Below are 22,872 nucleotides of genomic sequence, written 5' to 3' on the forward strand. Positions count from 1 at the left end.
CTTCTTTATCCTTTTTTTTTCTCCCCCAGACTTCTCCAGTCGGCAGGGACTAACAATGGGTGTCCAAACAGTTTACAGTGGCTAATACAATGGACAAAGGCCTTCTCTGTGTGGAGAGTAGAAAATAGAGCTAAATGAGAGCTTCCAAAGGGCATTGCCCTAATTCATAGTTTTGGCAAAGTGATTGGTATACACATCTCTGTGTTTCTGTTGGACATGCCTATAAATAGCCCAGTTTGTAATGGCACAGCTTGAATAGTTGACATGTGGAGCCATTTTGTATATTTTTAAAAATATACTCTTTATTTGATAGTGTCATTTGAAATGAAAGGAGGGAAAATAGGAGCCACATTCCAGCATGAACTGTCTACGGTAGTTATAAAATTAAGAAAGGCGGCTGAAATTGTGTTGTCCCCTTTGCCCCCTTTCTGAGACCCCCTTGCCAGCAGGAATTGGTCAGGAATTCCCTTTTGTAAATATGAAAAACCCAGTTGAATGGCTTGATGGTGCCAGGGTACCTGATTTGCAAGCGTGTGGCCTCAAGTTCAAACCCCTGGTGTCCCACATGTACCAAGAGCAATCCTGACAACTCATGCCACAAGTGAATTCTGGCCACACTGAAGATTATGTGAGCACCATAAAAAGGGGGTACAACCCGCAGTGAGCACTACAGCTAAAAAGATGGCAAGCATCATGGCCAAGAAAGTATGAGAACACAACATTGAGTCCTGCTGAGTGTCGCAGCCATGACTGTTTTTGGGTGGGGGACATCCAGCAGTGCTCAGGGTTTACTCTAGGCTCTGTGCTCAGAGATCACTCCTGGCAGGGCCTAGGAACCATATGTGGTGCGAGGGGGTTGAACCATGGTTGGCTGCACGCTATGCTGTTGCTCCAGAACTCTATGACTTCTGGGTCTCACCTGTAAGTGTGACCCCGGGTGAGCATTTGTGTGGTCCCCAGTGATCACAGTAATAGTGATGAGAGCAGTGAAGGAACTTAGAAAAAGTTTCAACTTTCTCTCTGGTCTTCTATAAACTGTGGGGAGGTCAAACTGAGTCCAGACTATAGGTGGTTATAGGCATTTTATTACTGAATTTCTCAGTATAGTGTTTGTGATTGGCTTTGTCCTAGTAATGCGTTTGTACTTTATTATTACCCCCAAGGGAATATTTGCATTGCCCCCTCTGCTGCCTGTGTGGAAGATGGGAGCATAGGGGAGCAACATTTGTCTCTTGTCATCATGAAGATAGAACTCACACGGGCTCTTCGCTCGCTCCAAGGAAGTGTTGGTGTTGTTCTGCGTTGTATTAGAGCCGGGGCTGGATGATTAAATATAAATGCTGTCCTGGCTGGATGAATCCCAACAGTGGGCTGTCCTGTAGAAACAGCAGGAGCCTCTCACTGCCGTGTTCTTTGGCTCTCTGGGATAATGATTTATGCAGTGAGGTGCCTGGAGACGAGTGCTATCATTCCTAATCTGTCTCTGGTCTGTTCCAGCTTGCATCTATTCGCTTTATTTGTGAGGTTTGGTCTATACTGGGGACATCGGGTGTGTCAGAGGTGGGTTTTAAACCTGAGTTTTGGTTTGCTGGGTTTGGGGCCACAGCCAGAGGTGCAGTGCTCTTGAACTATTGCCAGCATGAGCCTGGGGGTAGCTCCCTGCAGGAATTGGGGTGCTCCTGGGAGTAACCTCCAAGCACTGAGCCAGGGGTGACCCCTGAGAACAGATGGGTGGGGTGTAAGGACCCAAACAAGAGGGGGGAGGGCTTTTGAGTCTCAGTGACATACGATGTGCCTTTATCAGTGAGTGAGACTCTCTCATCTGCTGTGGCTCAGCATGGTCCTGTGGGGGAAGAGATTTTATGCCTGGCTTCAGAAATACTAAAATCATGTCTTGTGAGTTTGTTGGAGCATCCACAGCCTCTGGTCACACGTGCCGTGTTAGCCTTTCAGATCCTGCCTCCTTCCACCACACCCAAACATTTTTTCCTGTGTTTTTGTTTCTTAGGGCCACACCCAGCAGTGTCCAGGGCTTACTTCTGACTCTGCACTCAGGGATTACTCCCTGGCTGCTTGGGGAACCATGAGGGTGTCAGGGATCAAACCCAGGCTAGCTATGTATGAGGCAAATGCTCTACCCACTGTACTATTACTCTGTTACCCCCCCCCCCCCCCCACACACACACACACACACACACAAAGAGAGATTGGGGAGATCAGAGAACAATTATTTTTTTGTTTAGGGGCAACACATGCTGATGCTCAGTGCTTAGGGATCATCCTGACAGAACTCAGGAGACCCTATGGGGTGTTGGGGATCGAACCCAGGTCAGCCGCATGCAAGGAAAATGCCCAACCTGCTGTACTACCACCCTAGCCCCTAGAAATCATAGCTTTGATGTAGCTTCCCAGTCCCTTTCTTTGCAGTGCGAGTGGTGATACGATTCACATGTGGTTAAAGATGGGCTTTGGGATCCTCTGAAGCAGGCTGTGAGCCCAGGCCGTGAGGGAGTGGGCTCTGAACATTCAGGCTTCAGTTTGGTCAGCTGTAATCAGAGGGGCCCTGTGTGACCCAAACTAAATGCCGTCCACTTTGAATTGACCTGCTGGGAAAACATACCATGAACTTGAATCTTGATGATTAAGATAAAGACAACAGACATAGAGAGTAGCATTATCTCTCGCAGATCACTGAACAGAAGTCAGCCACTGCTGCTTTCACAGAAGTTTGCATCAGGGGTTGGTAGGTTACAGGATCAAGAAACAGGTTGGGGCACTTGCAGAGATAGCAGGCAGGAAGGACCCCCCCCCCCCCCCCAGTTTATTTTTGCATGTGGACTTGACCTGACTAACACTAACACCCCCAATACAGTTCATTCAGAACTTTTATAACTTCTTTTAAAAAAGCATCATTTAGCATCTGTTATGGTTGCTAACATATACAGTAATTGGTACAATCTGTTTTAATTCCATACAAGCATGCATTTATTAGTTGTTTCTGTGACCTTGTTCCTGATCAAGCAACTTGATCAAACTTGCCTCCCTCTGATGGTCGTAAATTGGTGATTTATGACCTATTCATCTTTGCCCAGCTCCTGGAATGGGTCATTCAGAGTTCCTGCTCCTGATTTTTCTGCTTTAAGCAGATACAGCTGATGAATTAATGCCTGTTTGGTATTGCGATGGTAGCGTTTTCTTTTAATGTCTACTGGCTAAAATTGTCCTTACCTTTAAAAATAGCTTTAATTAGACCATATTAATACAGGGGTTAAGTTTTGGTCTAATAATAGTTTTATTAGACCATTAGTACAGGGGTTAAAATACTTCACTTGCACACAGCTGACCCAGGTTTGATCCCCTGCACCACATATGGTCCCTTGAGCACCTCCTGGAGTGATCCCTAAGCACAGAGCCAGGAGTAAGTCCCGTGCACCACTGGGTGTGGCCACAGAGCAAAACAAAATCTTAACTGATTATAAAAGTCTCTATATAATGTTCATCAGCAAGCCTAACTGTATATGCGAGGAAAATGCCCTGCCTGCTCTACCTCAGCCCCCAACACCATCGTGCTCTCTCCCTCTCTCCCTGCTCTCTCTCTCCCTTTCCTTCCCTCTCTCCTCCTCTCCCTCCCTTCCTTCCTCTCTCTGTTTTGTTTCTCTCTCTTCCCTGTCTCTCTCTCTCTCCTTCTCTTCCCCCCCATCTCTCCCCCCATGGATACATTTCTAGTTTAGTTCCAAACAACTGGTGTTTTACTTACTTCGCGGTAAAAGTCGAAAAAAATTCTAGATTTCCCATATAATCCACAGTCATGGTTTCAGTCTTTGGAGACATGGAGCAGAGAAATTTATGATGTGTCTTTGTTTTGTTTACCTCTGGGGTGCACTCTGTGGAGAGGGGCCACTCCTGGCAGTGCTCAGGGGACAGATGGTTGCAGGGCTGAATCTGGGGCCCCCACCTGTGAGGCACATGCCAGCTTCCTGGCCCCCCGCTGATGTTCCTTTGGCTCAAGGCTTTGGGCTGATGTAAGACACTGGGGTGACTGCTCCCCCAGCTCATGCACATTAACTGCTTTTGTTCCTGGACCATTCCAGACTTCCCTATCCTAAATACAAGGGCCCTTTCAGGGTGGGAACTGTCCTGTGTCCATTAGTCTTCATCTTAAGTCTGGCAGCAGGTACATAAATGCAGACCAAATGCAACCTGATTGCTGGAATTTTTTTTTTTTTTGGTGGGGAGTGAGGGGCGCACCAGGCAAGTCTCAGGGGTTGTTCCTGGCTCACCACTCAGGAATTACTCCTGGCAGTACTCAGGGGACCATATGTGATGCCAGGGATGGAACCTGGGTCAGCCGCTTGTGAGGCAAACACCCCACCCTCTGCACTGTTACTCGAGCTCCATGGTTTTAACATTTTATTTATTTATTCTTAGCATCTTTTTTATTTGTTTTATTTGAGGACTGCAGCTGGTGGTACTCAGGGCTGACTCTGGTCTCTGTGCTCAAGAAATCTCTCCTAGTGGAACTCGGAGGACCTTATGCAGTGCCAGGATTCAAACTGGGCTTGGCCAAGTGCAAGGCAAATAACCTGGTCTTATTTGTCCTCCTCCGCCACCCCCCGCCGCTTTGTTTTTGTGGGGCTGATTTAGTAAAGGGAGTCCCCGTGCTCTGCGCAGCACTTCAGAGTTTAGAAATTCCTTAGTGAACACAGGCTTACTTGATCATCACCAGAAACTTCGGAGATGTTTAGAGGATGTACGTGTGGGAGCACAGGTCAGGGCCAGAATGGGTGGGGAGGGCTTGGCGTGTGGGGTTCTTGCCTGGCTCCGTCCCAGCCCCTCGGGGGAGCTGGGGGCTGAGTCATCCTGGCACAGGCAAGGCAAGTCCTTCCTGCTTCTTCCTTCAGTGCACAAGCTGGTGGTTGTTACTCTCAGATGAGCCCGGTAGGACAGCCCTCAGCTCTGTGACTCACCCTGTCTTTCTAGAATGTTTGGTAAACATGCCACAGGCAAGGTGCCCAGGAGGCCCAGATGGGTAACTTATCTGCTCCCCAGGAATGGGCCACCAGGAATGGAACCTGCCCTGCCAGGGGGGCCCTTGAGAAAGCCCCCCTATAAGGGCAGTGCCTCGGCTAGCGAGCTAGCACAGGGGGTGAGGCACTTGCCATGTGTGCTATTGACCCTGGCTCTCCCACAGAGGATCCCTGAGCACCACCGGGAGTGATCCCTGAGCACTGAGCCAGGAGTCAGCCCTGAGCACGCTCGGATGTCTCTCAGCCACGCCCCCTGTGAAAAAAGGTGGGACCCAGTGCCAGGAGTCCCCTCTTCCTTCTTCCCAGCGTGTGTCCAATGTGGAGCTTGCCCGCATTTCTCCCCACTTCTTAGGAAAGTGAGGGATTTCGACTCATATATCAAAGGAGTGCCCGCTCGAGCAAATCGATGAACAACGGGACGGCAGTGCTACAGTGCTACAGTGCTCTATGAAAGGAGGGAACTCCTTTATGTTTGAGGAAATACCTGCTCATTTCTTCTCTCCATTGTTTTCTTTCTTTGGGGCGGCAGTTTGCATCACACCTGGAAATGCTCAAGGTTTATTACTGGCTCGGTACTCAGGAATCATTCCTGGTGGTGCTTCAGGGACTGTACGGGATACCAGGGTTCGACCCAGGTTAGCCATATACAAGGCAGATGCCCTACCAGCTGTATGATTGTTCTGGCCTCATCTTCCCTTTTTTTTTTTTTTTTCACTTTTGGGGGCAAACCTGGCTGCACCTTATATCCTAAAATATCTTTTAAGCCCCATATGTAATTTTTCTTGTACTGGTTAATATATTCAAATGTTTAAATGATTTGAATTTAAAAAAATCACCAAGAGATAGACAGTTACAAAACTGTTCATGGTCAGGTTTTGTCATACATACATCCTTCCACCAGTGTACATTTCCCACCACCTAGATTCCCTCCCCTGACCCACCCCTCTGCTTCTCTCTGTCTCTCTTTCTCTTTCTTTCTCTGTTTCCCTCTTTCTCTCTGTCTCTCTCTCTCTCCTTTTGTTCTTCCTGTTTCTTTTTTTTTCTTCCTGTTTCTTGATGGTAGTTTGTTGCTGCTGTTGAGGGTCGAGAATTCTTTAGGTATCTTGGGTATTAACGCTTTAGTGTATGATGTACAAATATTTTCTCCCAATCTGTGGGTGTCTTTTTGAATTTATTCCTTTTCCGTGCAGTGTTTTAGTTTGATATAGTCTTGTTTGTTTTTTTCTGCTTTTGTTTTCTTTGTCAGGGGGTTCATTTCATGGAAGATTCCTGATGTCAAGGTCCTGGAGAGTTTTTCTCTGTATGTTTTACAGAGAAATTTGAAATCAAGGTCTTCAACCCAATTTGAATTGACCTTTGTGTATGCTGTGGGGTTTTTTTTTGGTTTTGTTTTTTGGCTTGTGACCAGTTTTCCCAGCACTGTTTCCCCCCCAAAATTAATAAGTTTATTTTGGGCGCCATACTTGGTGGTGCTCAGAGCTTATTCCTGGCTCTGCACTAGTGGTGGTGCTCAAGGGACCATATGGGGTACTGGTGATTGAACCGTGCAAAGGAAGCACCATACCCACTGTGCTATCTTTCTGGTCCCCCAGCACTGTTTGCTAACCGTTTCATCATAAGTCCATGCATTTGAAGTTTTTTTTTTTTTTTTTTTTGCTTTTTGGGTCACACCTGGCTCTGCACAGGGGTTACTCCGGGCTCTGCACTCAGGAATCACACCTGGCGGTGCTCAGGGGACCATATGGGATGCTGGGAATCGAACCCGGGTAGGCCGCGTGCAAGGCAAACGCCCTACCCACTGTGCTATCATTCCAGCCCCCTCATTTGAAGGTTTTATCTCTGGGCCCTCAACCCTGTTCCATCGTTCTGAGAGCCTGTCTCTGATTCTTTAGCTTTAGAGATTAAAGTAGACAGGGAGATGGCCAACAGGCACATGAAAAAATGTGCATCATTACACAAGATATCAACACCTTACACCAGTGAGAATGCTTTATATGTAAAGGAAGGGGAACAATGAGTGCTGGCAGAGATGTGGTGTAAAGGAACTACATTCACTGCTGGTGGGACTGCTGTATGGTTTAGCTGCTTTGGAAAATAATGTGGAGACTTTTTAAAAACATTACAAATAAAACTGGCATCTGACCCAGTCATTCTGCTCCTGGGCAGATATCTACCCCCAAGAACATGATTATCCGCAAGGACATTTGCACACCTGTTCATTCCAGCACTCTGGAACCAAGCCAGATGCCCACGAGATGAATGAGTCAAGAAATGGTTACAACTAGACACGATGGGATGGAGAAAAGATGAAGGATTGCAATGGGATGGAGTTGGAGGGTGTTCTGTTAAGTAAAGTGAGTCCAGAAAGAGGTAAATGCTGTGGAATAGAAATGGCTCAAAGGAAGGGATTAGAGAATCTCCAAAGCCAGCAATCCCTGTGATGTGATCCACAGATCTAGGAACTGAGCAGGGCCAGGGGAAGGGAAGTCCAGGGGTTAATGATGATTGGTGTCATAAGTCTGCAACTGTAAAACAGTGAGTTCAGTGATATTATAAACTATGATACAGTAGTAGTAGTAGTAGTAGTAGTAGTAGTAGTAGTAGTAGTAGTAGTAATAGTAATAATAGAGAACCCCTTGTTCTACTGGCTTGCTTTCTACTTCCTTCTTTCTTTCTTTCTTTCTTTCTTTCTTTCTTTCTTTCTTTCTTTCTTTCTTTCTTTCTTTCTTTCTTTCTTTCTTTCTTTCTTTCTTTCTTTCTTTCTTTCTTTCTTTCTTTCTGCCTTCCTGCCTTCCCTCCTCCCTGCCTTCCCTCCTCCTTCCCTCCCTCCCTCCCTCCCTCCCTCCCTCCCTCCCTCCCTCCCTCCCCCCCTCTTCTTTCTTTCTTTTTCTTTCTTTCTTTCTTTCTTTCTTTCTTTCTTTCTTTCTTTCTTTCTTTCTTTCTTTCTTTCTTTCTTTCTTTCTTTCTTTCTTTCTTTCTCTCTTTCTTTCTCTCTTTCTTTCTCTCTTTCTTTCTCTCTTTCTCTCTCTTTCTTTCTCTCATTCTTGGGCTACACCCGGCAATGCTCAGTGGCCACTCCTGACTCTGTACCACTTGGGAATTATTCCTGGAGGTGCTCCGGGGACCATATGGGATGCTGGGCCAGTGAGCCCGGGTCAGCCTCACCTGCTGTTCTCTCTTTTCCAACCTCTTGCAACACACTTTTCTTGCTTTTACTCACTGCAGAGACCAAGGAGCCTGCCCGAGAAGAACCCCGCCCCCTCCTCCTCCCTTCAAGATAAAGTGTGACTGTATCTTGCTTCTTACAAAAACAGCCCCCTTTGTGCCAACTGGTCCGTTCCTCCCCAGTGCACTGCATTTCCGGTTCCCACGGGTCTCTGAGAGGGAAACTCTCCCCACTCTCTCCAAGGAGACCAGCCTTTCTGCTCTCACCTCTCCGCGTTCCCTTCACAGCAGGCTCTCGGTTCTGCACTTGCAGGCTGCCTCCTTCATTTATGGCTTTGTGTTCTGTGGAGGCAGTGACCATTATTTATTATGTGCAAGACTTAATCTGCCACGCTCAGTATAGAGCCTGGCACCCCAGAGGTGCTTCATAAATATTTATTGAATGAACCAATGCCAGATTCCACCTGCTGTGTGGAATCTTGACCCCTGGAGCTTTGGCTTCTTAAAGCGTTGCTCTGCCTTGCGCTGAGGGCCAGTGCCCCCACGATTCTGCTTTCAATAGCTGTGCCTTCCGGTTTCCAGGTACTTCTCAATTCTTTTGAAAGTCCCACAGTGCCCAGAGCAGGGCTTGATGACCTTCTCCGGTGTTCAGTGATTGTACCATGTTGTGGTTTTCCTTCTGCCACTGAACGAGGGTCTCTCCACGTGCTTTATGCTGTTTGAAACAACACCTTGCTTCTTACAAAAGCTATAAAGTCATGGTTTTGTTGTCATTGTTCAGGCCCTTTTCTGATTTCCTCCACTTTACACTTTGTGAAGTTTCTCAAATTGGAAGGAAACCAGCGTTTTCCATTTCTGCTTCCTCCCGCCACCTAGCGGATGCTGTCAGTCACTGCGGTGCACTTGGCTGATTCCTGAGAAGCAGGAGTTCCACTGGGTGGAACTGGTGGGTGCCAGGTTGGAGATGGCATACAAGTTCTGACGTCGTTCTATTAGGTTAAACTCGGTTAAAAAAATTTTTTTGAGAGAGATGTTTCAACATTGTTGAATTCAGAATTAAAAAAAAAAACAATCTCACGTGTTGAACCATACCTGAAATTTCCCAAGTCGCCTGAGAAGGGAGCACAGTGCAAGAAGTGGGGGAGGGGCGGGCTGCCTGACACACCTCTCTGGACAGTCAGTCAGTTTAACTCAGTTTATTTAATAATGACACGCAGGATACCTGATCAAAGAATGAGAACTTCTCAATTCAGAAACAAGACTGCTCCAAGCACCTGGACTTTTTCTTTAAGCATTGTGGTGAGGCCAGAGAGAAAGCTCAGGGGTTCAAGTTCTTACTCTGCATGTGGCTGACCGGGGTTTAATCCCTAGCACCAAATGACCTCCCAAGCAAGAGCCCAGGGATGACTCCAGGTGGGAACCTGGGGACCCTGTGGGGTGCTCGGGACTGACCCTGGGTTGGCCTTGTGCCCGACAAAGCCCCTGTACTCTTCCTCTGGCCCCTGCACTTTCAGTATCTTCATGTCTCATTTCATGTACGCAGCATAGCCCGACACAGCCCCACCCCGAGGCGGGGGAGGGGGGCTTTACTAGCCAGGCCCCCTGCTTCCCCTTTGGAAATCTCAGCTTCCTGGTGAAATCACAGGGCACTTGGGCTCCAGAGTCTACCAGTGGGTCGCAGGAAGAGGCTGGCATTCAGCCGTTCTCAGGAGAATGGGTACTGGCAGCACAGTAGCCCAGGGCGAGGTGCTTTCTGCTGTTGCATCTGTCCCGTGGCTCTGATCGGAAGGTACATCTTTGGGGCTCAGGGACTCCTGGTGTTCTGGGGCTGAACCAGGCACCTGGAATAATAGGGCCACGTCCAGTGTGAAGCATCCTGTGATGGTGCCCACGGGTCTGGGTGGGACAGTTCCACCCTCTGTGTCTCACCCTGCTAAGACGAATCCTGCTGCCAGCAGTTAGCCCAGCAGCTCTAATAATTGGTTTCCCACCTTGCTTTTTGACAAAGCAGCTTATTATTTTCTTTATCTTGGGACCCATCATGGGACAGTGGCTTATTTGCATGTTTGTGTTTTCAAAGTGAAGCTCTGTTTTTAATGTTCTGTGGGCTTGGCCACTTTAAAATCACAGACAGGAGGGAGGTGTCTGGGTGGCCAAATTAGCACCTTCCTTTTCGGCTTATTAATGGTGCCTTTGTAATTGCAAATAAGAATGACCTGCTTTAAATGATAATTATACTTTATGGTATAAAGCACACCTGAACTGTAAACATAGAGGTCTTAAATATAATTATCACTATTTTTTTTTTTTTGCTTCATATCTTATGAAAATAGACATATGGTGATTCAGATTCAGGCTGTGATGAGCTGTGGTCTCTGTGTAAAGGTCAGTCCTGTATCAGGGCATATATGTATTTGGGGGGTAGTTTGGGCCACACCTGGTGGTACTCAGGGTTTTTTGAGGGACCATATACAGTTGACTGCATGGATTGACTGCAAAACAGACGTCTTGATGCCCTGAGCACTGACAGGTGTGACCCCAACACACAAAAAATACAAACACCAAATCGAAGTGGAGCATCTTTTGTACGTGGGGCAAGGTTTTTGGCCAGCCCAAAGCTGGTGGGAATGCAGATTGATGGTGGGGCCCGAGGGTGCTGGCGTGCCATGGGGATACGACCAGCTCCATTTGGGTGGAACCGGGATCTCATCTGCAGAGCCTGGGCTTAGCCAGTGGAGCCTCCCCTGGCCCTTTATGCCTGTCCCCAAATCACATTATTATCATTATTGGGGGGTGCTCCCAAGCAGAGCTCAGGAAGTTGGGAGCCACAGCTGTGATTCTCAGCCAGCCGGACTGTGCCTAGCGATGCTCCGGGACCGTGTTGCTGCGACTTGAGCCGAGGGCCAGGCATATTCCAGCTCACCGCAGAACTGTCTCCTGCTCTTAACGGGGCCACACCCAGGGTGGGTAGAAAGTGGGCGGCATGCATTATTGGGGAGCAAACTCTGAACTCGACTGTGCTTGGTGTTTGCTGTACCACTCGAGCTGTCTCCCCCTAGCCCTGCTTAGGCCTTCTCAGAAAAGAAGTCTAATAAGGGTTTTTTTTTTTTTTTTAGATTTTAAAAATTTTTTTGGGTCATGCACTCAGGAATTACTCCTGGCGGTGCTCAGGGAACCATATGGGATGCTGGGAATCGAACCCAGGTTGGTTTCGTGCAAGGCAAATGCCCTACCTGCTGTGCTATCGTTCCAGCCCCTGTTTTTTTGTTATTTTTGAAACTGAGTTGTTGTTGTTGTTGTTGTTGTTGTTGTTCTTCTTCTTCTTCTTCTTCTTCTTCTTCTTCCTCCTCCTCCTCCTCCTCCTCCTCCTCCTCCTTTTTTCTTCTTCCTCCTCCTCCTCCTCCTTCTTCTTCTTCTTTTTTCTTCCTCCTCCTCCTCCTCCTCCTCCTCCTCCTCCTCCTCCTCCTTCTTCTTCTTCTTTTTTCTTCTTCTTCCTCCTCCTCCTCTTTCTTCTAATAGCATTCTCTGTTATTTTGGATTAATCCTTTATCTACTGTATTCTTCACAACTGTTTTCTACCAGTCTGTGGTTTCTCCCCTCCCTCTCTTCCTCCATCCCTTCTTCTCTCTCTCTTTTTTCTGGTCACACCCAATGATGCTCAGAGGTTACTTCTGGCCCTGCACTCAGGAATTAGTTCTGGTGGTCCTAGGGGGACCATATGGGATGCCAGGGATTGAACCCAGGTGGGCCCTGTACAAGGCAAATGCCCTACCCATTGCACTATCTCTCTGGCCCCTCCTCTCATTCTCTTGCTATTGTTGCTTACAGAGCAGAATTAAAAATTTTACTAGTCTTATTTTGACATGTCGAATATGCCATGGGTAGCTTGCCAGGCTCTGCTGTGCAGGGGAGATACTCTTGGTAGCTTGCCGGGCTCTCAGAGAGGGGCGGAAGAATCTAACCCCACTCAGCCCTGTGCAAGACGAACTCCCTACCCGCTGGGCTATCAAACAGTAACAAGTCTCACAATGGAGGCATTACTAGTGCCCACTTGAGCAAATTGATGTGCAACGGATGACAGTGACAGTGCCTAGTCTTATTTGGTTTGTCAAGATTGCATGGCTTGTATTTTCATGGTGTAAAAAAGGGAATATATTGGGCCGGAGAGATAGTACAGTGGGTAGGGTGCCTATTTTGTATGCGGCTGACCAGGGTTCAATATCCGGCACCCAGTATGCTCCCCTGAGCACTGCCAGAAGCAGTTCCTAAGCATGAGCACTGCCGGGTATGGCCCAAAAACAAACAAGGGAAGGAATCATGTAAGGTTTGGGAAAGGCGTTTATGTAGCACTGTAGCACTATTGTCCCGTTGTTCATCGATTTGCTTGAGCAGGCACCAGTAACATCTCCATTGTGAGACTTGTTACTGTTTTTGGCATATTGAATACGCCACGGGTAGCTTGCCAGACTCCGAAGCATTTATGACAATTTTAACAGTTATCAGTGGTGATGTGATTTATTTGTTATAGGGAGGGTGGGCTATATCTGGGGGTCCTCAGGAGCTATTCCTGGCTTTATGCTCAGCGGTGACCCCTTTTGGTCAGGATTTGAACCACAAACTACAGGGGCCATGGGATGCAAGACAAGTACCATTACCCCCTGTAATGTAACCGCTCTCCAGCAAATATATTTTTCTTTTTCGGGGGAGGAGGTGGGGAGGTACCCCCACCAGTGCACGAAGGGGAGGGGGCGCTATTCCTGACCTGCTCAGCAGTGACTCCTCCTGGTGGTTGGTACTGGGGATCCAACCGGGGTCTGCTCCTAGCAGCCACATCCAGGCAAGTGCCCTGATTTCTTTCTGCCCTGAGTTGGGACGCGTTGTAGGCCTTCCTTCCCTAGTGTGTTCACACAGACACAGTTATTAGGGAGCCTCTGCCTAACTGGTTCTGGAAGAGCCAGAAGTAAAATGCAACCAGATTCCCTTGCTGCATGCACCCTCTTCTCATTAGACAAGATTTCCGATTTGGTTGGCTGAACCCAACCCCACAGAAGTGCCCTTGCTTAACAAGTAGTCCTGAGCTGTCAGCGTGATCAGATCCCTTGCTGGTCTGGATTCAAGCACCAGCCACCTTGCTGTTTGTGTGAAGGCTGGGCATGGTCATGGGGAGACTTGGTGCTCGGGCTTACTCCTGTGCTCGGTGACCACTCTTAGTGGGGCTTGGAAGTGGTGCCAGGGACTGAACCCGAGTTCTCTGTGTGCAAGGCGAGTGCCTTAACCCTGTGCTGTCTCCCCTGCCATTGCCCTTTCTGGTGGACAGCGTACTTGTGATGACCCGGGTCACACATGCATGCACCTGGCTGGCTAGTGGCAGATTTTGTCGTGGCATGTTCAGGGACCTGTGCTGGCATGTCCAGCCGTGGTGCTGGCTGAGACTCACAGACTCGCCCGGCTTCCAGCTGCCGTGCTTCTCAGATCACAGTCCCTGGTGGTGGTACTGTTTAGATTTGGTTTTGCAGTGCTGGGAGTTTTTTTTTTTTTTTAACTATTATTATTTTTAATTAAAAAAACCTTTTTTTTTAATTGAATCACTGTGAGATAGGCCCTTACAAAGCTGTTCATGATTAGGTTCCAGTCATACAGTGTTCCAGCACTCATCCTTCAGCCAGTGTATATTTCCCAGCACCTGTGTCCCCAGGTTCCCTCCTGTCACCGCCCTTCATTTGTGGTATATAAAAGTATAAAGTAGAAGACTGTTATCCAAGGCCAGGGAAAACAAGGGCTAGAAGGACTGATCAGTGTGTGTGGGGTGCAGGGTAGGTAAGACAGAGAAGAGACCAGTATGACAATAATTGTCCTGGGGAGTCCACAAGTCACTCCCTTGAGGACAGAACCACATTGCCTCATGGTAGAGTTTGTGTACACCTGGCAGTTGTGTGCTATAATGCAGTGAGTAGGGTGCTTGCCTTGCATGCGGCTGACCTGCGTTCAAACCTTCCCATCCCACATGTTCCCCCAAGCACCATCAAGAGAGATTCCTGAGGGGCCAGAGCGATAGTACACAGGGTAGGGTGTTTGCCTTGCATGCGGCTGACCTGCGTTCAAACCTTCCCATCCCACATGTTCCCCCAAGCACCATCAAGAGAGATTCCTGAGGCGCCAGAGCAATAGTACACAGGGTAGGGTGTTTGCCTTGCACGCGGCCGACCTGGGTTCGAAGCCAGGCATCCCATATGGTTTCCCCGGCACCACCAGGAGTAATTTCTGAGTGCAGAGCCAGGAGTAACTCCTGAGCATTGCAGGGAGTGACCCAAAAAAAGCAAAGCAAAAAAAGAAAAGAAAGAGATTCCTGAGCACAGAGCCTGGAGTAAGTCCCTAGCATCACTGGATGTGGACCCCCAAACCAAAATAAATAAATAAATAAATAATGGAAACTCAAAATAATATAAATGAATATATAAATAAAATATTGAAATGATATAAATAAAATAATGACCGTCTTCACTAAAGGAGACTTAGCAGAGCCTGAGGGTGCTATTCTCAGAATGTCTTCCCTGTCTCTAAGTGGCTCTCGGTGCGATGCCTGTCATTCAGTCTGCACACTGATGTTCATGGCTGTGGATGGCCATGCTGGGTTCAGTTCTGTTGGACCCCACAATGCACTGGCAGTGATGACTGGTGTTCTCTTAGGAGGAAGCACAAAGGTCGCACGGAGTGGAATCCTGATTAACTTGGCAGCAGTCGACTCTCAGCAGTGATCCCAGGGCCAGGATTGTGCCACCCTGTTCGCAGAAGAGGGTCGTCAAGGCTCAAGGGCATAGAGTGTTCAGAAATGTCTAGAGAGCTGTGCTTGACCCCCGTGTGAGCAATGGCCTGTGGAGCTTTGGGCATTTCAGATTTCAATCCTCCCCAACCCCAGCACAACAGACACACAAAGACACACAGACAGACAGACAGACACACACACACACACACACACACACACACACAGGTTTCTGGGCCAGGATTCTGCAGGCTGTTCTCAGGGGCATTTGCCCCATGTAGCTTGTAAAGCAGCCCCAGTCTCCTTGTTTTCATCTAGCGCTGGAATTGAGTGGGTGCCCAAGGTCAGGCAGAGCAGAGAGGGCAGAGTCTTGGCAAGAAGGCTGTTCTTGGAGTGCCACTGCTTTTGTATTTCAGCACAGCTATTTCAGAACCACAGATTGTGCCCCTGGGCAGGCTGCTCCGCTCCCATTTCTTGGTTTCCTTCCTTTCTTCCTTCTTCCCTTCCTCCCTCCCTTTCTCCCTTCCTCCCTTCCTCCCTCCCTTCCTCCCTCCCTCCCTCCCTCCCTCCCTCCCTCCCTTCCTTCCTTCCTTCCTTCCTTCCTTCCTTCCTTCCTTCCTTCCTTCCTTCCTTCCTTCCTCCCTCCCTCCCTCCCTCTCTCCCTCCCTCCCTCCCTCCCTCCCTCCCTTCTCTCCATCTGTCCCTCCCTCCCTCCCTCCCTCCCTCCCTCCCTCCCTCCCTTCCTCCCTCCCTCTTCTTCCATTGCACTTTTTGTTTATCTATTTTTTAATTTATCAGTCACTATGAGTTACAAAGTTAAAGGTTTTCATGACTGAATTTCAGGCATACAATATTTAGCACCAATTCCTTTCCTGATTCTCTCTTTAAGGGCACGCTGACAGTGTGTGTGTGTCAGTGAAGGGTCATGGGTAAATAGCAGCTGGGAGACTTGAAACTCTGGGACCCCAGGGCCTGGGGTTGGATCATCCGGACTGTCTCAGAAATCCCTCTGGGAGCATCCAAATGTCTCTTCTATTCTGTCACCCATCTGTCTGTGGGCACAAATGGCTCATTCTCTTTTTGCTCTGGCGTCACACCTGGCCATGTTCAGGGCCTACTCCCAGCTCTGAGCTGGGTGGGTATTGCTTCTGGCAGTGCTCAGTTTTACCTGTTTTTATTTATTTTGGTTTGGGGACCACACCTGGAGCTGATGTTCAGGGCTTACACTGTGGTCCCTGCTGCAAGTGAGGGGGGGTGCTGGGTGGTGCAATGCCAGTGCCTTAATCCCTACACTATTCCTCTAGCTGCCTCACTAGTATTCATGCCCATTGTGAGCACTCAGCGCCCTAACCTTGAAGGGAGGGAAGGAGCTGGAATTGTGTCTGAAGGTGATATGCTTACTCTGGCTTCTTGTTTTTGTTTGTTGGTGTTCAGGGGCTGTGGCTCGCCGATGCCTGGTGCTTAGGGGACCATGAGCACCAGAGGACCGGAGCTCATAGGGGGTTCCTTTTTGGCTTGTGGGCCACAGCCGGCCAGTGCTCCAGGGCTGCTCCTGGCTCTGTGCTCGGGAAACCTAATGGTACTCAGGGAACCATGTAGTGTCAGGCATAGAATTCGGACGCCCTGCATGCAAGGCACGGACAGCGGCTCAGTACATTCAGCTCTGTCTCAGCTCAGGTTCTGGGCTGGGCTTCCTTGGGTTAGGAGGTAGCACTGAGGTTCCTGGGCTCAGCGTGAGAACCTGAAGCATTCCTGTTCTGTTCCTGGGGTGGATGGGTGTTCTAAGACCCCCAGGCTCTGATGAGACCAGCTTGGTGCATCTCCTTTGCCAGACTTGAGTCCTGAGCACCTCTCCACGGTTGGGCTCCCACATCATGGCTTCTGCGTGTGCTCTGGCCTCACCAGTGTCAGATTGGAGAAGAGGCTCATTCATTTCCCACCCAGGTTTCCTATTAGGACAGGCAGGAAGACTTTAGCACTGTCGCATCCAAGGGAAGAACACGAACGTTCTCTGGTGTCTGTTCTGCTCGCACACTTTGGCCAAGTCGCCTCCTGTGGGGGTTGACATTGGCCTTCGGAGCTGCTGTGCTGCTCGTCCTGCTTCATGAGGGAAGAGCTGAACTGCACAGAGGCAGAGAACTCCGTCTTCTTGCATTCCGTCTCACTGTCTGTCCAGAGAAAGCTCTGTGGGCCAAGTGCCTGCAGTGCGCAGGAGACCCAGGTTCGAGCCCTGACCCCACTTGTCGGTTCCCCAGCATTGCCGAGAGCCACCGCAGGGCACAGGGCCGGGAGCAGCCTGGTATTGCCTCCAACATGCTCTTTGTCCCCCAATTTAAGACAAAAACCATGTGGTGTCTGCTCTGTGATGGTTGGCACAGTCTCCACATTCACTCGCCGAAGCCTGCAGCGTGCCCACTCTCCTCCGCGGTGCCATGGTGCTGTGTGATGGGAATGAGCGAATGCTCTCTGCCTCCTGGGTGCCACTCTGCCCCCCCCCCCCCCGCCACCTCACACATGTGCCCATGCCCTCCAGCATGCAAGGCAAGCACCTTAACTCCCATATTCGCTGACCCCTATAACATTTCTTTCTAGATTTCTCAGAAACTTGCTTCTCAGACCCCCCTCCCCAGCCCTGCAGGGGTAAAAAGTCAAGACCGGAGTGGACAGAGGGCTTATTGTTCTTTTATCTGCCGAGCTTACAAAGAGGTTAGAGAAGCCAGTCCTGCCCAGGTCACTCTCTGTCCACTGTTGCGAACTCCTTATCTCCCGGGCTGCAAGATCTTCTTTATCCTCCTGCTCTTTTACATTTTTTTGTGTGTGTAACAGCAATTCCCTTCACCCAAAGCACTATCAGTTTGTTTCCAGTTGGCTTATACGTGTGTGTTTATGTATATGTACATAGAGGTGTTATATATGCCTGTATATGTGTGTGCTCATGCATATTCATCTCTCTCTGTGTGTGTGATAGTCTTTATAAATCTCCCTGCTCCAATGGCTCTTCCCCACAGTCCTGCTCTGGAACGCCTTACTAAGCCTCTCGAACTTAGCTCCTGAACTGTCCCTCCTCGTCCATGCCCACAGAGTCGCTGTAGGGGAACATTCTCTCGTTCTCTTCCTCTGCCCTGGGAGGCGGGCAGAGCTGCCTCTGTGTGCTGGTGCTCCCCCGGAGTGCTTTCCCAGCTTTTCACAGGACTCAGCGTGCTCACAGCAAGGATGTGTCACTGCCTAGATGACAACAGGGTTGCCGGGAATGTGGGCCACTATTGTATCCGCCTTATGTAACCACGTGGACCGATGGCCGTGGGTGAGCGGCAGGGTGTGGGCAGTGGCCCGGCAGCTGATCTCCAGAGGCCATGAAGACTGCTCAGGCCTTGCAGAGGCTGTGGATGCAGGCGGTCAGGAAGTTGGGGAGATTCAGAGACCATGTGAGTGCCCCTGCTAGCTCTCCCCTCTTCTTTCCCAGCCTCTCTGCAGGGTGGGCGGAGGGAGCCCAAGCCCTCGTACAGGGCTCCTTTCTCCTCAGATTGCATTTGCTCCTGGCAGCTTTCCATACTCACGACTCTGGGGGACAGATGAAAGGGAATGGGTTTTTTTTTAAATTTTTTTTTAAATATGCGCCTTATTTTTAGCAGACTTGGGGAACAGGCCATCTCTGGGAGAATTGGTGACTTGGAGGCTGCCATGTTCCAGGTACCGGCAACCTGTAAGCGCCATAAGTTCCAGTGTAGTAAGCTGTCTGCAAGGGGGGAGGGGAGTTGTGTGTGGCAACAATTTGGGCTTCTTGACCATGCAGAAATCTCTCTTCTTGGTCCTATGTGCGGGGCTTCTAACTTATAGAACTTTCCCCGCACATTTTTTTTCTCCTCCTCCCTGCCTCCACCCCCCCTCCCCCGTCCCCCTCCTCCTTGTAGCTTGGACGTATGTAACATGTAACACTGTGACATGGACAAGTGCTTGTTTTAAGTTTTATTTTTTTGGGGGGGCACACCTAGAGGTACTCAGTGCCCCTTCCTGGACTCCTGACTCTGTGCCCAGACATCACTCCTGACGGTGCTTGGGAGACCGTGTAGGTATCAGGGATCGAACTCAGGCCAGCCACATGCACGGCAAGCTGCCTTCCTGCTGTACAATCTCCCAGTCCCCAGCGTTCTTTTTTCCTTTTTTTTAATTGAAAGAAATTGAAGAGATGTGGGGGGCGGGGCGAGGGGGGTGGAGAGACAAAGAGACAGAGAGACAAAGACAGAGAGAGGTGTTTAAGAGAGAACATGAACTTCCTCAGATGGGAAAAAGCAAGTGGAGAGAAAAATTCATGTTCAAAAAGAAACATAGGCTTGGAGGAAGAGTCTGACTTGGGATCTTTATCAAGCATGTCCCTCATGGACAGATTCTGATTAAACTTGAGCTTTAACACGGACTGGCCTTCCTCATTGAGGAAAAGCGGCAGTTTGTGGACCTAAAAAGCTGCCTGTTAGGGGAGAGAGGATCACGAAGAGGGGCTTAAAAACTAGTCGGGGGAGGGGGTGGTTGGAGAGATAGTTTAGTGGGTTGCTTTGCGTGTGGCCTTGCAGGAACTTGGTTCAGTTGCTTGCATGCGACCAACCTGGGCCTGATCCCTGGCACCCCGTACGGTCCCCTGAGCACGGCCAGGAGTAATTCCTGAGTGCTGAGTTAGGAGGAGGCCTTGAGCACCACTGGTGCGACCCCAAAACAACAAAGGCTAGTTGGTTTTAACATGCTTTCATAGTTTTTTATGTAAAGTACTGGGTTTTACCCATCTGTCTAAGCTCTCTCAAAAGAAGGAACTTTTTTTTTAAACAAGAAATACTTTGGAAAAAGATAAAATAATTGTTTTTGTCTTTTCCGCATCCTTCTTGTCAAAAACTGCTGGGGATGGAACCAGGTCTCATGATGCAAGGCACTCCTTTTACCACCAGCCATGTTCCTGGCCCTTTAGAGTTTTGCCGTTTATACACACATATACATTGAGACGATATTTAGACTTCTAAGTAAAATACTAATTCTGTAGTTAGTATTTTATGTTAGAACATAAAAATTTGTAATTTTAACTTTTATTGTTGTTTTTGGACCATACCAGTCAGTAGTTTAGGACTTACTCCTGGCTTTGGCTCAGGGTTCACCTTAGGTGGGGTTTGGGGCCCATATGAGGTACCTCCAAGAAGATCAAACTAGGTCGGGTGTGTGAGGTAAGCCTTTATACTAACTTGTCCTACTAGTATGTTTTCCATTCAACATTATGTTTGACATGCATCTGTCTGTTGGAACCTGTGAACATGGTTTGCTTTCATTGTGGTGTGTCTTTATGGAGGGGGGTGTATTGTATTTTTATGGGGGGCGCAGTACCTCACTCTGTGCCAAGGGATCATGCCTTGTGAGGCTGGCTGTATTATGTGCAGTGGTGCACATGTCCAGGTGTGTAAGAAAGTCCCTTAGCTGCTCTGCTATCTCTCCCACTCTGTAACAGTGATCTGATAGTCAATATTTCACGCTGGGCCCAGAGTCATCGTACAGTGGGTAGGGCACTTTGCTTGCATGTAGCTGACTCGGGTTAGATCCCCGCATTCCGTATGGTCCCCTGAGCTCAGCCAGAAGTAAGCCCTGGGCATCACCAGGTGTGGCAGAAACAAACAAAACAAGAAGAAGAAGAATATTTCCTGATCTGCAAGTCCATTCTTCTCCAGGTAGATACTGGGTGGCTTTCAGGTCAGACTAATAAAGACACTGCTACTATGAATTCTGGTGTGACCCTGTGCACACATTCATGTTTCTCCAGGGCCTCTGCCCCATGTGATTTGCTGCAGCATGGGGCATGCATATCTTGAGCTCTGACTTAGGTAGAGTCTTTCTGCAGCTGCAGAGAGATTGATAGCAGCTTTCTGCTGGGTGTTCAGCCTGGCCCAACCCAGCCCGGCCCAATCTAACCCACTGGGGCCGAGTGTGGTGGCCCAGTTGGAAAGGCAGGTGCTCATGCCCTCGGCTTGTCCTGGAGCTGATATTCTCAGGAATGTGATTATGTGGAGTTCTGTGTTTCTGAGAAAATACTGAGATCATCAGGGAGGATGGTCAGCAGTTTGCTTCTGGGACACACTTGTGGCTGGGAAACAGGACTTTGGCTCTTTTATTCACTAGCACACCTCAAGTGTGTTACACAACAGTTAACACTTTGTGGGTACTCAGAAAACATTTTAAAATTATTTTTGGTTTGGGGGCAACACCTAGCAGTACTCAAGGCCCACAAGCCTGGCTCTGTGCTCAATCCTCCAGCAGTGCTGGGGATCACCCCAGGGTCAGCTGTGTGCAAAGCAAGTACTTTCATTTTATTTTATTTTTTTGCTTTTTGGGTCACACCTGGCGATGCACAGGGGTTAATCCTGGTTCTGCACTCAGGAATCACTCCTGGCGGTGCTCAGGGGACCATATGGGATGCTGGGAATCAAACCCGGGTGGACCGCGTGCAAGGCAAACACCCTACCCGCTGTGCTATCACTCCAGCCCCCGCAAGTACCTTTATTAACCCTTGCTATTTCTCTGGCCCCTTCAGGAAATACTGTTGAATGAGTGAGCGAGTAAATGGATATGAGGTTGTTTGAGACCTCTGCGAAGTGTATCAGCTTTGTGGGCAAAATACAATTCATGGTGTATATAAATAACTCTCAAAGGTGTTATAAAAACTTACTTTTAACACAGTTTCTCTTTTTTGTTTTTGGTGGGGGGCACACCTGGCAGTGCTCAGGCGTTAGTCCTGGCTCTGATTCAGGACTCACTCCTGGCAGTGCTGGGGAACCTTTTGGGATGCCAGGGATTAAACTCGGGTCTGCCACATGTAAGGCTAAAGCCCTACCCACTGTATTATCGCTCTGACTATAAGGATGGTGTGTGTGTGTGTGTGTGTGTGTGTGTATGTGTGTATGTGTGTATGTGTGTGTGTGTGTGCGCGCGCGCGCGCGCGCACGCGCATGCTGCTAGGGTTTGGGAATCAAACCCAGGGCCTCACATGTGTGAGACATGTGCTTGACTGTGTAGCTTTCTCTTCCGCCTAAATCAAGATTTTTTTTTTGGGGGGGGGTCACACCTGGCACTGCACAGGGCTTACTCCTGGCTCTGCACTCAGGAATCACTCCTGGCGATGCTCAGAGGACCCTATGGGATGCTGGGAATCGAACCTGGGTTGACTGCGTGCAAGGCAAACGTCCTACCCGCTGTAGTATTGCTCCAGCCCCAAGATTTTTAATTTATTGTTTGTTTTAGCAGAACATTTGTTCTTTTCATACTATGATAATATAGTTAAAAGTTTATGCCACAGCTGATTAAGCGGGGGTTAGAAGAAGCTGCTTATATTCTGATGGTTTTCATCTCAGTCAGGGTCATCTTTAGACTTACGGCAAGGTCCATTGATTGAAAATGTGATTCAGTCCTATTGTCCTGGTAGCCAGAGGATTAGGGGATTAATCCGCTCTTACAAATCTAGTTTAAATTATTCCTATTGGCATCCCAGAGGTACTTAAAGACCACATAATTGCATTTTGAAAGAAAAATGAATTTTATAAACTAGGTTCATTCTGCTTAACACCTCTTAATAAAACTTTGTAGCAACTCCTTTATGTGGCTATTTGGTAAATTTCTAAAAGAAGTTTTTTATTTATTTTACTCTTTTTATTTATATTGCTGTTTTTATTTTGTGGTTGTTTTTTGTTTGTTTGTTTTGTTTGGGGGCCACATCAATGCTCAGGGGTTACTCCTGGCTCTGCATCCAGGAAATTCTCCTGATGGTGTTCAGGGACCATATGGGATGCTGGGGGTTGAATTTAGGTCAGCACCTGCAAGACAAGTGCTTTTGCTGCTATACAATCTCTCCTGCCCTGTTTTTAATCTAGTTATTTATTTATTTTGGGGATATGCCCC

At 48.6% G+C, this 22,872-nt stretch overlaps 1 protein-coding gene across 4 annotated transcripts in view; it reads left to right on the forward strand.

Annotated features, from left to right (window-relative positions):
• TJP2 (tight junction protein 2) overlaps positions 1-22,872 on the forward strand; it is a 79,699-nt gene that overhangs the window by 13,334 nt on the left and 43,493 nt on the right. For 2 of the 4 annotated variants that reach the window (XM_055146361.1, XM_055146373.1), the window contains exon 1: positions 18,272-18,377. The exons of the other annotated variants lie outside the window; for them this stretch is intronic. In XM_055146361.1, coding sequence (XP_055002336.1) covers positions 18,306-18,377 — 72 coding nt within the window. In that variant the 5' untranslated portion in view covers positions 18,272-18,305. Of the gene's footprint in view, positions 1-18,271; positions 18,378-22,872 lie in introns of those variants that run through there. 4 annotated transcript variants of the gene reach the window in all.

The sequence above is a fragment of the Sorex araneus genome, chromosome 1 (genome assembly GCF_027595985.1).
Source record: "Sorex araneus isolate mSorAra2 chromosome 1, mSorAra2.pri, whole genome shotgun sequence".
NCBI classification, from domain to species: domain Eukaryota; kingdom Metazoa; phylum Chordata; class Mammalia; order Eulipotyphla; family Soricidae; genus Sorex; species Sorex araneus.